This window comes from Podarcis melisellensis (assembly GCF_964234715.1).
Source record: "Podarcis melisellensis genome assembly, chromosome: 4".
NCBI classification, from domain to species: Eukaryota; Metazoa; Chordata; class Lepidosauria; order Squamata; family Lacertidae; genus Podarcis; species Podarcis melisellensis.
In genome coordinates, this window is record NC_138531.1 from 83,003,621 (window position 1) to 83,018,665 (window position 15,045).

A 15,045-nucleotide genomic window follows, 5' to 3' on the forward strand; every position below is an offset into this window, starting at 1 on the left:
TGGCGCCTTTGGATGTTTCTGTCCTGCTTCTTTAATTAATAATTTTTAATCTGGGGCTGCATTTTAAATTGAACACAGGCTCTTTTAATCTCTACCGGGGAGGGTTCTGCAAAACCATGTTGCTCTTCAGGGACTGGGGCCCACAGAGATTCATAGTGGAAGAGGGTCCTTGGGATTGGGGATTATGCCAGCATTCAAGTAGGGAAAATATACTGTAATTGTTAAAAGTGAATTTCTGTTTACAGTGGTGCCCCGCAAGACGAATGCCTCGCAAGACGAAAAACCCGCAAGACGAAAGGGTTTTTCGGGTTTTGGGACGCTTCGCTAGACGATTTTCCCTATGGGCTTGCATCGCAAGACGAAAGCCCATAGGGAAATCTCGGGGACCTTTTTTTAAATGCTGGCAGTGGGGAGCAAAGCCTTTCCCCCCCCTCCGGACTTCAGAAGAGGTCCAGGAAGGCCGGCGGGGGCGAAAGGCTTTGCTCCCCACAGCCAGCATTTTAAAAGCGTCCGGGATAGCAAGGAAGCGCTTCCCGCTATCCCGGACGGCTTTTGAAGGCAGGCGGGGGGAGCAAAGACTTTTGCCCCCCCCGCCTTGGGAAGAGGTCCTGGACCTCTTCCCAAGGCGGGCGGGGGGCAAAAGTCTTTGCTCCCCCCTGCCTGCCTTTCCGGGAGAGCGGAAAAGTCCTTCGCTGTCCCTGGGCGATCTTAAAATGCTGGCGGGCGGCAGCGAAGGCTTTGCTGCCGCCCGCCAGCATTTTAAAAGCCCCCGGGACTGTCCCGGGAAGGCAGGCGGGGGGGAAGCAAAGACCTTCGCCCCCGCCAGCCTTCAAAAGAGGTCGGGGGACAGACTGTCCCCAGAGCTGGTCTGAAGGCGGTTCGGTTTCCATAGGAACGCATTAATTGATTTTTAATGCATTCCTATGGGAAACCGTGCTTCGCAAGACGAAAAACTCGCAAGACGAAAAGACTTGCGGAACGAATTAATTTCGTCTTGCGAGGCACCACTGTACTTATTATTTGCTGCTATTTTGAGAGTTAAGTTTTATTGTCCATTATATTCTGATGGATTATTGAATATTACTTAATTTGATATAAGCCATTTATTTTAATGTTATGTTTTTATTATGACTTTTTTGTATCGGACCAGATTGTTATAAGGTGTGCGATCTTTGTTGCATATTTTGTTTTTCCTTCAGCTTACAAAACGCCTTGTGTACAGTAATAATAATAGGAAGAAGAAGAAAAAGTTAAATTTGTATACCACCCTTTATCCACAGATCTCAAGCATGGTAATATAGAAAGGCGGTATACAAACGAGAAAAAGGAAATGAAATAACTTCAAAAGGAAAACAAATCAATAAGACAAGATAAATGACAGTATCAGGAAGGAAGAGAAACAGATTGTGACACAGTACAGTAATTTTGTTGACAGGAATTTGGTTTCCAATTACTTTGCGGTTGTTAGGACACAGTCAAAGCTTGCAACAGAAACATGGAACAAGTTTCTTTGGTCTGAGATTACCAGTTGTCCCACAAAACGGATCATTCCCTAGACAAATGTCAAACTTATTGTAAGGACATAATCCAACCAAAGGAATGCCAGCGATGCTTTGTATAATTGATCACATGAAGGAATTAAGGAAGGACGCTACCAACACAACAAACACAATTATTCTCTCTCTCTCTCTTACACACACACTTACAGAATGTCTGTTGGAAATGGGATAACGTTGGAGCCTCTGGAGCAACATTGTAGAAGTGTGTTTTCAGAGCACCGCTCACAAGCAGGTTGTACGCAAGGTCTGTGATATTAATGCCAACAATAGCAAAAGAGTAGCTGCAAGAAACAGAGGGTGGAGATTGAAAGATGTGGGAGGTGACCAAACAATCACATCCAGGAAAATGGCGGCATGGAAATACCAACTACAGGCGGTCCTGACTGATGGTCCCCAACACACAAAGTTGCCTTACACAGAGTCACCTAGTTCAGTAATGTCTACACTAGAGGTGAGGAATCTCTGGCGAGAAGGCTGATGGATTGATTGATGGATTAATGAACCACTCTTTGGGGGGGAGGGTCACAGGGCAGTTTACAGCATAAAAATACGCAACATAATAACAAAACAAAACAATCTCTCCCCAATGATCCCAACTTGGACTATGAGGCTGCTCCTCACAATCCACACCCACCTGCCCTATGCCTGATGCTATAGGCTGATCAGCAGTTACAGTCATCTGACTGGCCCTGCTCACCTATCAGACGTGACCCGTGGAAGGTGGTGGACTGAGGAATCTGGCCTGCCAGCCAGATCTAGTTCCCCCACCCCTAGAGCCTGCAGTGGTTTCAGGAAAAGGTTCTTCTCAATCCTGAGGATGTTGGGGGTTTGACCAGGGACCTTCTACCCACAAAGCTCTATGGCCCTTTGAACTTTCCAGATGTTTGGGCTCAATAAAGTCTTCTTGAGGAGAGATGGAGCAAAGTGATTCACCACCAGTGCTGCTGCTGTTTTTGGGATTCTCCTAACGCCCTCTCCCAAACCAATTTTTTTTGGGGGGGGGATGAAGGAGGAGGGGGGAAAGCCCTGCTGCACAAGCTTCTGCAGAGCTTCCCTTGGCAGGGTTCGTTAGGTGAATCCCACCCATTAAGCTCAACCAAGAGTTGCTTGATTGTATTGCCCTCAATCCCTTATTCCTCCACTTCAATGATAAGCATGGGGTGAGGAACGCGTGGCCCTCCGGATGTTGCTCATTGTCAGGGACGATGGGAGATGCTCTACAGAAACTTCTGGAGGGCCACAGGTTGTCCATCCCTGTAGTTAAGGATAACTGATGCCAGTGAGCATGAAGGTTGACTGTGCCTCAAAGCGGTGGAGGGTATGGGCGTATGGAAAGTGGGAGGGAGGGAGGTCAAATAAGAACTTCAGAACAGCCTGCTGGAACAGGCCAATGGCCCATCAAGTCCAGCTTCTCACTGGGGCCAACCAGATGCCTCTGGGAAGCACATGAATGAAATGAAAGTAAGTAAAACAAAATAATCAACATGGTAACAACAGCATAATCATGATCTTTCGACCTTGGAATTACATACTTACCCAATGGCCTTATCAAACTTTTTCTTCTCCCATTCAGCCTTGCTGAATTTGCTGAAAAATAAAAAGCGGAAGTTGCTGTTCAAATCGGAAATGGTTTTCTCTCTCTGCATGGTAATCGTGAAAAGGTCTATGGACTTGGTATCATTTTATTCTTGGTGTTGTGGATTTTTGTATTCTTTTAAGCTCCGGAAGATGTAAACTTCTGTAGTCAACCTAACCTGCTTGCTTCGTGCCCCAATCACATGCTCATCAGTGCAGTCTAAAAAGAGGTCTATGCCTTGGATATTACCTGTCAAAGACACCTTCCGTATTCTCTGTGAAGCCTTTAGAAGGATAAAATAGAAGGATGGGCCAATTCTGAGATACTGAAGGATGGGGAAGAATCAAGGGAAAACTCTGTATTCCTTTCAGCCCTGAGCAAGGCAGATTGCAGTCTTTGAAATTCAGTAAACCAGATGTGACCCAAGTCATTTGAAACTAGCCCAGGTAATCAGCCAACATTGCTACTTTAGTGAAAAGTGATTGGGTTGGTGGCGGACACAAATCAAGAGGCCACGTACTATGCTTCACTGCTAAGGTGTTTCTAATGTTAGGGATGTATGTGAACTGGCCCTCAGTAGGCTGAGTTTAAACCATTCAACATATCTGTGATATGCAGAGGCATCCCTGCATTCCTGAAAGATCCATTCCTCTTCCGAGAGGGCAGTCAGTGATCAAAGGAGGTGGGCATAATATCTTTCAAGTTACATAACAAAGTTTTCTCTCATGTTCTTAAGTTACCTTATTACACTATTGCACATTTCAACTCTCATAATGTTTTCAGTGATATTTAAAGCTGCTATATAAAAAATATGTAACTGTGCAGTATAAGGTAATGGATAGGTAAAGTACAGTGAGATTAATTGGAAGTCATTTTTAATTTTATTCTCTGTAAGTTTTGTAATTTCTTTCAGTACCAGGAGTATAAATGATGATAGTTATATTAATCTTATAGTGTGGTTGTTTGTTTGATTCTTCTATTATTTGTGGTGTTTGATTATATGTTTATTTGTTTGTTTGTCTGTTTTTTCATAAATGTATATTTTAAATTAATAAAGATATATATATATATATATATAAAATAAAAATAAAGCCGCTATTATTATTATTATTATTATATTTAAATAGCTGATGAAGGTTTTGAAAATCCACATGACAAGACTCAGGATGTATAAGACCTAGGTTGATGGTTGCACACCCAACCCAAGTGTGTTGTCTGACTGTTACCCAATGCCTTTCTGCACAATGAGAAAGTCTGTGTCTAGCTGGCTTTTTATTCTGCTGTAGTAGTTTATTTTTTAAGGTGGTGCTGGTGTGGAAGGAAAAACTTGATAAGTTATAATGATCCAAGTTGATCCAAGACATGTTGGAAATTTCAGCCTCTCAGACTTCCAAATTCAGGGTGGTACATTAAGCTAGTTTCCCCACTCCAACGTTTGGAAAAATGATCAAAATTTGTTATATTTATGTGTTTGGGGAGATCAATGATCTACAGAGGCTTCTTCTAAATTTTGCTGCCGGCTTTAACAGAGATTTTGTTAGCCTCATCCCCCCCCCCCTTTTAACTTAAAACCAGGATAAAAACAAACACACATTTTTAAACATACATGTTGGCTTCCACAAACTTGAGTACATCAGACAAAGAGATACCATACAGGAAAAGTCAATAGGGTTCAGCACACCACACGGTTGCAAAAGCGTGTATTTAATATCCTAAATGATGGTTGAAATAAGACACATTGTGTAAATATAAAATGTATTTGTATTTGGTATTTCCCACAAGATCTTCAGGGTGGCTTAAGATGGGGCTAACCCATTTCATCCTCACAATTTTGTGGGGTTGGGGAGAATTTCCACACTCCCTCTCAGTTTGTGTCTGAATGGGGCAGAAACATGGCTGCCCCTGCCACATCTATCTGGGTACCTGTTGGTTTCTGCTTAGTGGTTTTTCAAATTGTTTATATTATTTTCATTGTATTTCAACTGTATTCTAAGCAGGGATTTGCCACTGAATCTAGTGGGCCCTCTGCATGCTCAGACCTTATCAAGCTATTTCTGGAAGGTTTGTTTTAATCCCTTCTTCTACATTTCTGCATCCCTGGGGAGTCTGCTCATTAACCAGAAACTAATACAGTGGTACCTTGGGTTACTAACATCTCGGGTTACAGACTCCGCTAACCCGAAGTAGTACCTCGGGGTAAGAACTGTACCTCAAGATGAGAACAGAAATCGCACGCTGGCGGCGTAGCGGCAGCAAGAGGCCCCATTAGTTAAAGTGGTACCTCAGATCAAGAACGGTTTCAGGTTAAGAACGGACCTCCGGAACAAATTAAGTTCATAACCAGAGGTACCACTGTACCAGTTTCACTTGCCCACCCAGTGAGCTTTATGGCAGAGCAGGATTTGAACCCAAGCCCAATACTCTATGTGCAACAACAGACTGATTCCATCTCCTGTTCTTCATCAAGAGCGTGATCAGTTCCTCAAAAGGCACTACACATGCTACTTCTTAATACAGGTCTTCACCTAGAAAGTCTAAGGTCAGGCATAATATTTTAATTAAATACCTATGTAGATATGGTTTATGAGTGTATTATTTACCTAGCACACTTACAAAGGATAGAAATGGCATTACCATCATTTTGGCTAATACACGGCCTTGGAGTTTTCCTCTTTCTTTGATGCTTTTGCTATTACAGCTGCCACAGCAGGGGCTGTGTATATTTTTTTCAGACACACTAGAAAGCACCAAACAGTACAAAACACACCTGACAGCAATAATTAAAGCCCCACCCCACCCCAAAGCACGAATCCCACTTCACAGATTAATAAAATATCAACACATTATATTTTTCATTACCACCAACATCTCAACAGCAACAAAAAGGCACTCTAGAAGATACGTGTCTCTAAAATTATTTCTGGGTCTGGTAGATGCTTTTTATTGGAAAACTGCATGCACAGACATGCACACAAAGAACGACAGGGGGATTTGCCGCACCACAACTTTGCCACATAGAAAATGGAATATGGTTTTATGTAACAGTGCAGAAACGCAGTAATACACACAGTCCTGAATCCTAAATCTATTTTGTCATCAAAGCCTACGCCTTTAGCCACCATTTTCTTTCCGCTCTGTGCTGAATTTATTTATTTTCTTTATTCCAGGTTTGGACTTCTGTGTGATTTTTGAGGCTTGCCTTTCTACTTTGGCCTATTTAAAGAACTAAGAAGTGAAAAAGAGGATTGCATTCTTCAAGGAAAAACATATATAACTCTCACTTCTCTCTCTCCTCCTCCTCTCCCAGATTATATAAAACTAATGAATCTTCAAGGAAACGGTGTTTAAACTAGACTGGAAGAAATGGCACTTAAAAAGGAAAGAAAAAAAGAGCACATTGAAAACACCAATAGCTTGTGGTGTATTTGTTGTTGCTTGGCATTGCTAGGTGAAAATTCTAAAAATAAAGATGCTTCTGTACTGACTCAGCTTCATGGAGTGCAGTGTTGTCTTAGGCATCTGTTAATAGAGGTAATCTATTAATCTTCCACACAGCGACAGACAGTATGGCATAATGGTCAGAGCGCTGCACTTTGGGCACCTGGATCAGTGTCATTCATCTTACCGAATAACCCCTTGGGGGGGGGAATACCCTAAGTGTCATAATTTCTCCTGCTGCTATCAGACATGTCTAGAAGCTGCGGTGTAGAAATTATCACTGCACTGAAAAATATCACATCTGGAACTGCCCTCAGCCACTGTCTGTTTGAAGGCATAAGCCCTTCAGGAGGCTGTCGACATTCTCTCCAGCTCTCCAGAATATTCTAACTGGTTCTATGCCATCTGCCTATTCTTGTGACCTTGGTACGAACATAGTGCTGCTCAAACGTTTCGGTGGTACTCTTGGAACGAAGACAATGTGCGCTTCTTCTGGCTGGGTGTGTGGCTGATGAAATCGCACGTGAGGGATTCACGTATAATTACTGTGCCCTTGGACTCCCTATTCCACAGGAAATAACAGAGGTGATATCTGGCATTAGATAATGTAACGCTTTTCTGTGCTTTCCCCTGGTGCTTGCTGTTGGTTTTTAAGCAACCTTTTTTTTTCTTTCAAATTTAAGATAGCAACATTTGGTTTTGTTGCTTTAAGACAAGACTACTCAATTACATTGAAAACAGTAACATAAAAAGAGCCTTGCAGGATCAGGCCAGACTGATTTAGTTCAGTTCTGTATTTCCAAAAGTGACTAACTAGATGCTTTTGGGAAGCTCAGAAGCAAGGCATAATAGTGATATATACAGAGAGCCCCTCCATAAATCATAGAAATCCTTTTTACTGTGCATTCTTGATTATTTATGCTCACGCTAGCTATGTGCAACTCCACTTTCAATATTGTTTGACCTGCAAAGATTACAGGGTGGGCATCCTGCTCTGTTTCCAATCAGTGCATAAAAGCTTTTATGTCATAGTATTTCCAGGGTTGTTGTTGCTTTGTCCTGCTTCTGTGCGCAGGACAGCAATAATGCTGTGACATTTGGAAAGCACTGCAGAACAACGGATAAAGCAGAACTGTGTGTGGATGACTCAAATACACCACTAATGTGTTATTATTGCATCAGTGACATGCTATAGAATGCACACACCTCAGCCTGCTGCATGGCCCTTATAGTCCTTATAGTCTCGCTATTGTTGACCAGCAACTGAAAAAGAAAGGCCAACCTGAAGGTTCTATTGGGCCACTGTGACTACTAGTAGCTATTGCTAGCTTTATCCTCCATAATGTTACCTTACCCTATTGTGAAACCATCTAAGCACGTGGCCATTGCAGCACGAGATTCAATTATGCTTTGATCATGTGTTCTCCCTTTTTCATAGTAAGGTCAGCCAGTCAGATAGGTACTTTGAAGTGTCCCATGTGTGAAAAATATATCACGGTCCTATAAGGAGGAGGCCAACCTATTGGTTGCTAGTAGAGATGGAGATGGTCCAGGAGGTCAACTGGTTCAACCCTCTGCCTGATGCAGGATTTCCACAGATACATCCTTAAGAGGTGGCTGTCCTTGCCTCTGCTTGAAGACCCCCAGGAAGGAAAAGCCCACCACCCTTCTGCCTCATTGGTCCAGTTGTCATATTGCTCTTAACGTCCAAAGGTTTCACCCAGTGCTCAGACGAGATCTACCCTCCTGTAACTTAATCCTGATACATCTAGTCCAGGCATAGGCAAACTCTGGCCCTCCAGATGTTTGGGACTACAATTCCCATCATCCCCAGCTAACAGGACCAGTGGTCAGGGATGATGGGAATTGTAGTCCCAAACATCTGGAGGGCTGGAGTTTGCCTATGCCTGATCTAGTCTTCGTGTGAAAAGCAGAGAGAAAGTCTTTGCCCTTTGCCACTTTGCCTTGTCTCCCCGCTAAGGCTCTGCATAGACATTGTTATATTCTGGAATCAATGGGGCCTTTTTTCTACATAGCCCACACATCAGCATGCTCTGGCTAGGGCTGATGGAAGTCTGAAACATCTGGAGGGCACCAGGCTGACAAAGGCTGTCCTAGAATATATATTTTTCTGCTTTAAGTTTTGAAAGGATTATAAAAGGCAAAAGGAAAAAAAAATACCTGAGCTCCTCTTTAGTGACTTCCCTTCATTGTGAAAGATGGGGGCGAAAGGGAAAGGAAAAATAAATAGCTTAAAAATCAATATAAACTTGGATTAAATTTTATGTATTTAACAGTAAAATCAGACTGTAGAACACATGGAAATGAGGCATTTTATCTCTCTAATCTTAAGTAACAGTTCGAGAAACACAGACAATCTTTTATGTTAACAGTAAAAGAGATGCTGAATTATTACAAATAGGATTTATTTATTCGAGGTGGCTGCTATTTCCAGTTTTAAAAATGTTACCTGTATTTTGGTTGAAGGGAGTCAGAGAGGATTTGCTGAGCTGCAGCAGCATCACATTCAGCAAAATATCTGGAGGAGAAAAGCACATTTCAGAGTTTTACAACATCGCTCCAAACATCTGTAGGTACATTTCCTCAAACTATACGTTTGTGCATTTAAAATGTACCATATGAACCAGGTTTGGCAAACATGTTTTTTGGGGGGGTGAGAGCTTTTCAACTGACTCTTAACATCTATACTTTAAGTCGTCATATCGTACACCTTACTTTAAACATGTTTTGGATAGTCCTGATATTTTATGTCATTTACGTTTTACAACCCACTTTCAGGTATTTTGTATGCTATGATATTCTACCTGTACAGATGTTGGTTTTGTTCTGTTTGGGTCCATGACCAATAATAAAGAATATGTAATCTGTACACTTAAGCAAGACAGTCGGTCTTCTTTCTGTGGCTGTGAAGCTGCCATGTGTTGCTACACTCTTTATCTTACATATTGCAATGTGTGCAACAGACTCCTATTAAAAATGATCTAAATGAATGCATTCACGCATGCTAGGGTCAAAGAAAAGCTCCATCAGTGAGCGCATTTGTCTGAGAAATTATTGGGGGGGGGTGTCACAGATCAATGGCAAAATTAACCAGCTATGCGAGAGAGAAAACGAGAGTGATGAGAGACGGAAATTGAACTGCTTTCTTAAAAACTGGATGCCTCAATGAATATTGTTTTTAAATATACAGGATTGGGGCAACCTCTGGAACAGATTTTGGGATGGGTGAGGAGAAAGGTAAAGGGACCCCTGACTTTTAGATCCAGCGGACGATTCTGGGGTTGTGGTGCTCATCTCGCTTTATTGGCCGAGGGAGCTGGCATACAGCTTCCGGGTCATGTGGCCAGCATGACTAAGCCGCTTCTGGCGAACCAGAGCAGCGCACGGAAATGTTGTTTACCTTCCCGCCGGATCGGTATCTATTTATCTACTTGCACTTTTGGGCATGCTTTCAATCTGCTAGGTTGGCAGGAGCAGGGACCAAGCAACGGGAGCTCACCCCGTTGCGGGGATTCAAACCGCCGACCTTCTGATCGGCAAGCCCTAGGTTCTGTGGTTTAGGCCACAGCGCCACCCATGAGGAGAAGGAAAGCCCAATTGCTGGGCATGCAGAATGTCTGCTCATGAAGCACTGGATATAACTGGGTTGTGGAGAATGTGAAATAAATTGTTCCTAGAAAAGAAAAAGAAATTACTTCTCATCAAGAGGGATGAAAAATTGCAGCAACTGTGGTAGGAACCTACAAGCTATCTGGAATGACAATTGCCTTAACAAAGCCTGAAATATATAAGCAGGAGGATAATTTATACCTTTAGGTTCAACCTTTAAGAGAAACAGAAATATACTTACAATAAGTTATACAGCCCCAGGAGGCCCATTCCTCTGAAATCTGTTTTAGGATCATCGCCTTGGAAACCAATTTCACACCACTGCTTGGAAATCCTGGCTTCCAATGGGAAATCAGGTTTCAAGCATTTCCATAGCTACAGGAGGGGGAGGGGAAAATCACAGGTATGTTACAACTCAGACCTTCAATGGATTGACATTTCTGAAACTAGTAGTTCTCTATGGGATTTTGCCTTCATTGTTATGCACAGCATTCGGAGCAGCCTGGAGCAAATACAGATTGAGGAAGAAGTATTCCTTAGACATAGCAGACATTTGAAATACTGCCTGCTGGAAAAAAAACACCCCCACCACCATCTTTTGGCCTAATGTAGAAATGGTGTAAAAACATTGACAAGGGCTCACTGGGCATATTCACTGCCTCTGCATAAGTGGGAGGGGGGACCCTCAAGTTTATTTGGTTGCAAATCTCAGTGCAGTTTCAAAGCACTAAGGCGATTAGCCTTCTTGATTCTCCAAGGCTTGAGAGATTCCCGCCCCCCCTTTAAGCCAATTTCACAAGGGCACAAACAAACAAGAGACGTATACAAGTGCTTTCAGGAAGGAGAGCAGATTCAGGGCCCTCCGCTTCACAGCCCTACCCCCAAGTAAAAACTCATGCTGCCCTAAGAGATGCGCAGCAAGAAATGAAGGGGTGACTTTAGTAATATTTAGTATTAGTAATATTAGTAATATTTAAACCTTATTCTTTACTATCATTCTTTACTATGGGCTGTGCCCCTGCTTGTGTTGCTTGTCACCTCCGTCTAGCTACTACTGTCCCCCACTAACTGCCCCCCTTACCACCTCTGGCCAAATACTCTCTGCTGACAGGACACCCAAACCCCAATACTTTCCCCTCTCCTTTGGCCCACCACAGATTTCGTTCCTGTCATTCCCTCATTCTGAGGAAAAGAAAGATTAACACCTTCATCCTCCAACACTCCTCTTCCCTATGGATGTTTTAAAAGTAAACAGCACAGTGGTACCTCAGGTTACATACGCTTCAGGTTACAGACTCCGCTAACCCAGAAATAGTGCTTCAGGTTAAGAACTTTGCTTCAGGATGAGAACAGAAATTGTGCTACGGCGGCGCAGCAGCAGCAGGAGGCCCCATTAGCTAAAGTGGTGCTTCAGGTTAAGTACAGTTTCAGGTTAAGAACGGGCCTCCGGAACCAATTAAGTACTTAACCCGAGGTACCACTGTATCAGAAAACATGATAGCGGTCTCAGACAGCCTGCATCATTTTACCCGCACATCCCCTACAGGAGAGGTTGGAAACCTGGGACAAGGGGAACCAAATCCGGCCCTCCGAAGTCTGTCTCCGGGCCACATCCTCATTGGCCCTGCTTCACACCAATTATGTTTTTGCATGGGTGGAAAGTGTCCTTGATAAGGCCTTTGCTTGACTGGATGGAGCATAGAGAAGGGGTGTGAGAGTGTGCGCAGAAACTTGCCGAATGTGTCAAGGTAAAAAATTATATTTGTTGCTCTGCCTTGTTTTGCCTTCCCAACACTGGCATGTGGGCTCATCAGGAGAAGCCTTGTTGGTGATGCCACCCCTGGAGGCTGCACAGCTGGCCCTGACCTGTGGCAGGGCCATCTCGGTGGTAGCTCCCCATTTATGAAACACCTGCCTTGGGTGAGGTGCATCTGTGTCATGGACTGGTTGGATGCAGAGGAGGGGGGAGGAGGAAACAACTGGGGAACCCCCAAGGGAAGAAGGCTCAGGGCCAGGGGATTGGTGGTGGTGGTGATGGTAAGTGGTCAGAGGGGGAGGAGACCAGGAGGAGATATCAGAAGCTGAAGAGGTAACAGGGCTTAGTGAGTGGGGGGAGTCTGTGGCAGAGAGAAGTGCAGAATCAGAAGCAGGAGAGGAGAGAAGTAAACACAGAAATGAGCCTATATTCTGAACAGGAGAGTCTTTATTCTGAGTTAGCGTCTCCAGAACATGTTTGTCTTGGAATCTACCCAAGGGCATGTGTCCCCTGGCAGATTAATTCAGAGGGAATGTGGCCCTCGACAAAAGGTTACCCATGCTTAGCCTAAAAGGTAAAGTGACCCCTGACCATTAGGTCCCGCTGAAGTGGTACCTATTTATCTACTCACACTGTGTGCTTTTGAACTGCTAGGTTGGCAGGAGCTGGGACTGAGAAACGGGAGCTCACCCCATCGCGGGGATTCGAAGCACTGACCTTCTGATCAGCAAGTACTAGGCTCTGTGGTTTAACCCACAGCGCCATCCGCGTCTCTCTGTGCTTAGCCTAGATCATGCTAATAAATAAATTGGAGGTAACAAGCTGTTCTCAGTGCAGACAATTGTGCGGTCAAGCCTTTTGCGGAGACTGGTTTCAGTTAACGGTCTCTCGGAATGTAAAGAGCTCTTTGGAAGTGCGCCTCCACGGCTTACCTTCAGAAGCATTTCTTCATGCTGGGGATCCTCAGAATCATAGGGCTCTCTACGCAGTTTTTCCACCTCTGCAATCAAATTCCTGTACCCTACAATCTGTAGGAGGCAGGCCTGCAGAGAGACACCTAGCCTAGAGTGAAAAGAAGACAAAAGGTAAGAACACTACGCTCAGTAATTTAGCTTTGCATGATTGACATTACCTCAGCGTGGAGCTACACTTTTATTTTATGAATGTGAAAAGGCATGCTCATTGAGGCAATGGAACAGCAATTCTGAACCTATGTTGCGCTGCCTGCACTGATAGCCGAGAAGCTTTGCCACAGGTGATGCCCACGGCAGGGAGAAAAGCGAAAGAGACTAATGACATCGCTTCCCCCAAGGTCACATCATTTCCAAAGCTCCCTTTGACAACTATGCTCTTTGCTGCTCTCCCATAAGCCTTCACTTCCAACAGACCTGATTTGCTCTCTGCCAAGTGGCAATGGAAAACCTGGTGTGGATTCTTGTGTGTAGAAGGAGGACATGCTGCCCCACAGTTGTGGCTCAGGTCTACATGGGGGAAAAACCCACACCATATGCTCTAGAAACCTGGATCCTTAATTCTAGGGAAGGTAAACAGCAATAGTTTAATGATGAGGAAAATGCTTCTGAGCATGTGCAGAGCGCACTTTTCTTCACATAATCTAGGAGTCAGGCCTGGTATTGGAAACAGATACCAATCATCTTTATAATAAGTGAAGCCCTGAGTAGGGCACTGTTTTGGGTGGTGGTAGTCTGGGCTGAGATTGTAAATACAAAAAATGTGCATGTTCACCATCCCTGTGCACATGAAGAAATGACACAGGCAACATAAAGATGGCCGGTGAGAACGTAGGCTGAAGGAGAACTTCGCACACAACCTAGGAACAGGAGTAGCTTTGTAGCAAGGTAAAAAGGTAAAGGACCCCTGGACGGTTAAGTCCAGTCAAAGCAACTATGGGGTTGCGGTGCTCATCTTGCTTTCAGGCCGAGGGAGTCGGTGTTTGTCCACAGACAGTTTTCCAGGTCATGTGTCCAGCATGACTAAACCGCTACTGGTGCACGGAGGACCATGACGAGTGCCAGAGTGCACGGAAACACCATTTACCTTCCTGCCACAGCGGTACCTATTTACCTACTTGCACTGGCATGCTTTCGAGCTGCTAGGTTGGCAGGAGCTGGGACAGAGCAATGGGAGCTCACCCCGTCGTGGGGATTCGAACTGCTGACCTTCCGATCAGCATGCCCAAGAAGCTCAGTGGTTTAGACCACAGCCTCTCATCATGGATATATGCTGGAAATTTGGGATGAGGCGGCTCAGGTGACTAAAGCGTGGTCAGAAATCTGGGTGTCAGTGTCTGGCCTATGTGTATATACGTTTTCATACTGGCTCATTTCCACCTTTTACAAGCCATGGTTCAAGAAGCTGCAACGTCGTGATTAATAATGTGGTTGTTACAGGTGGTGCTTTGCCTCCAGATCTAGTTGTACCATAGACATGAAAGGGCTCAACAGACAGAAAATGAAACCAGTCCAAAAGTCACATGTGATCATCAGTGGTCACAACTAAAGAATCAAAGCACACAATACTGTGAACTTATGTGGGAAGACAGACCCCCCCCCCCAAGAGATGAAGCACACAATCATTTAAGCATATAACTTTTGCCATCCCACTCCATTCACACGAACTTACTGCGGGTTTACATCTGGATTAATCCTCTTCAGTTCCATGATGGCATCTATAGTTTTTTCAATAGCATCTGGATGAACACTGACTGAATTCTGGAGCAACTGGAAAAAATTTTTTTAGCGCACATTGGTCACTACCACAGGAAGTGAAGCACTACAGGAACAACAGAATGCAACTTTGTGAGAAGTATCACAGCCAATGTGGTGCCCTCCAGCAGTGGTGGTGCCACAGATCTAGGCTTCTTTGTATGCATGCGTCATACTGAACATGGTCAACTGTATCAATAGGTACACCTCATCGCTCCCCCACCAAGTCTACTTTTCCGCAAACTGCATTGAGGTTTGTTTGTTTGTTTTTGCAATTGAGGGATGTATAAATCTCATGAAATAAACCAAATTAGTAAGTAAATTGGCACCGGGTCATTAAGTGCCTTGGACAAGTCACGG

At 44.0% G+C, this 15,045-nt stretch overlaps 1 protein-coding gene across 6 annotated transcripts in view; it reads right to left on the bottom strand.

The window, feature by feature from the left end:
• ELMOD1 (ELMO domain containing 1) overlaps window positions 1–15,045 on the bottom strand; it is a 46,777-nt gene that overhangs the window by 5,847 nt on the left and 25,885 nt on the right. For 5 of the 6 annotated variants that reach the window (XM_081910040.1, XM_081910043.1, XM_081910044.1 and 2 more), the window contains 7 exons: window positions 14,603–14,700; window positions 12,892–13,021; window positions 10,445–10,578; window positions 9,044–9,112; window positions 8,755–8,778; window positions 3,096–3,146; window positions 1,707–1,840 (listed from right to left, as the gene is read on the bottom strand). In XM_081910040.1, coding sequence (XP_081766166.1) covers window positions 1,707–1,840; window positions 3,096–3,146; window positions 8,755–8,778; window positions 9,044–9,112; window positions 10,445–10,578; window positions 12,892–13,021; window positions 14,603–14,700 — 640 coding nt within the window. The remainder of the gene's footprint in view (window positions 1–1,706; window positions 1,841–3,095; window positions 3,147–8,754; window positions 8,779–9,043; window positions 9,113–10,444; window positions 10,579–12,891; window positions 13,022–14,602; window positions 14,701–15,045) is intronic. The other variant, XM_081910045.1, reaches the window with a different exon arrangement.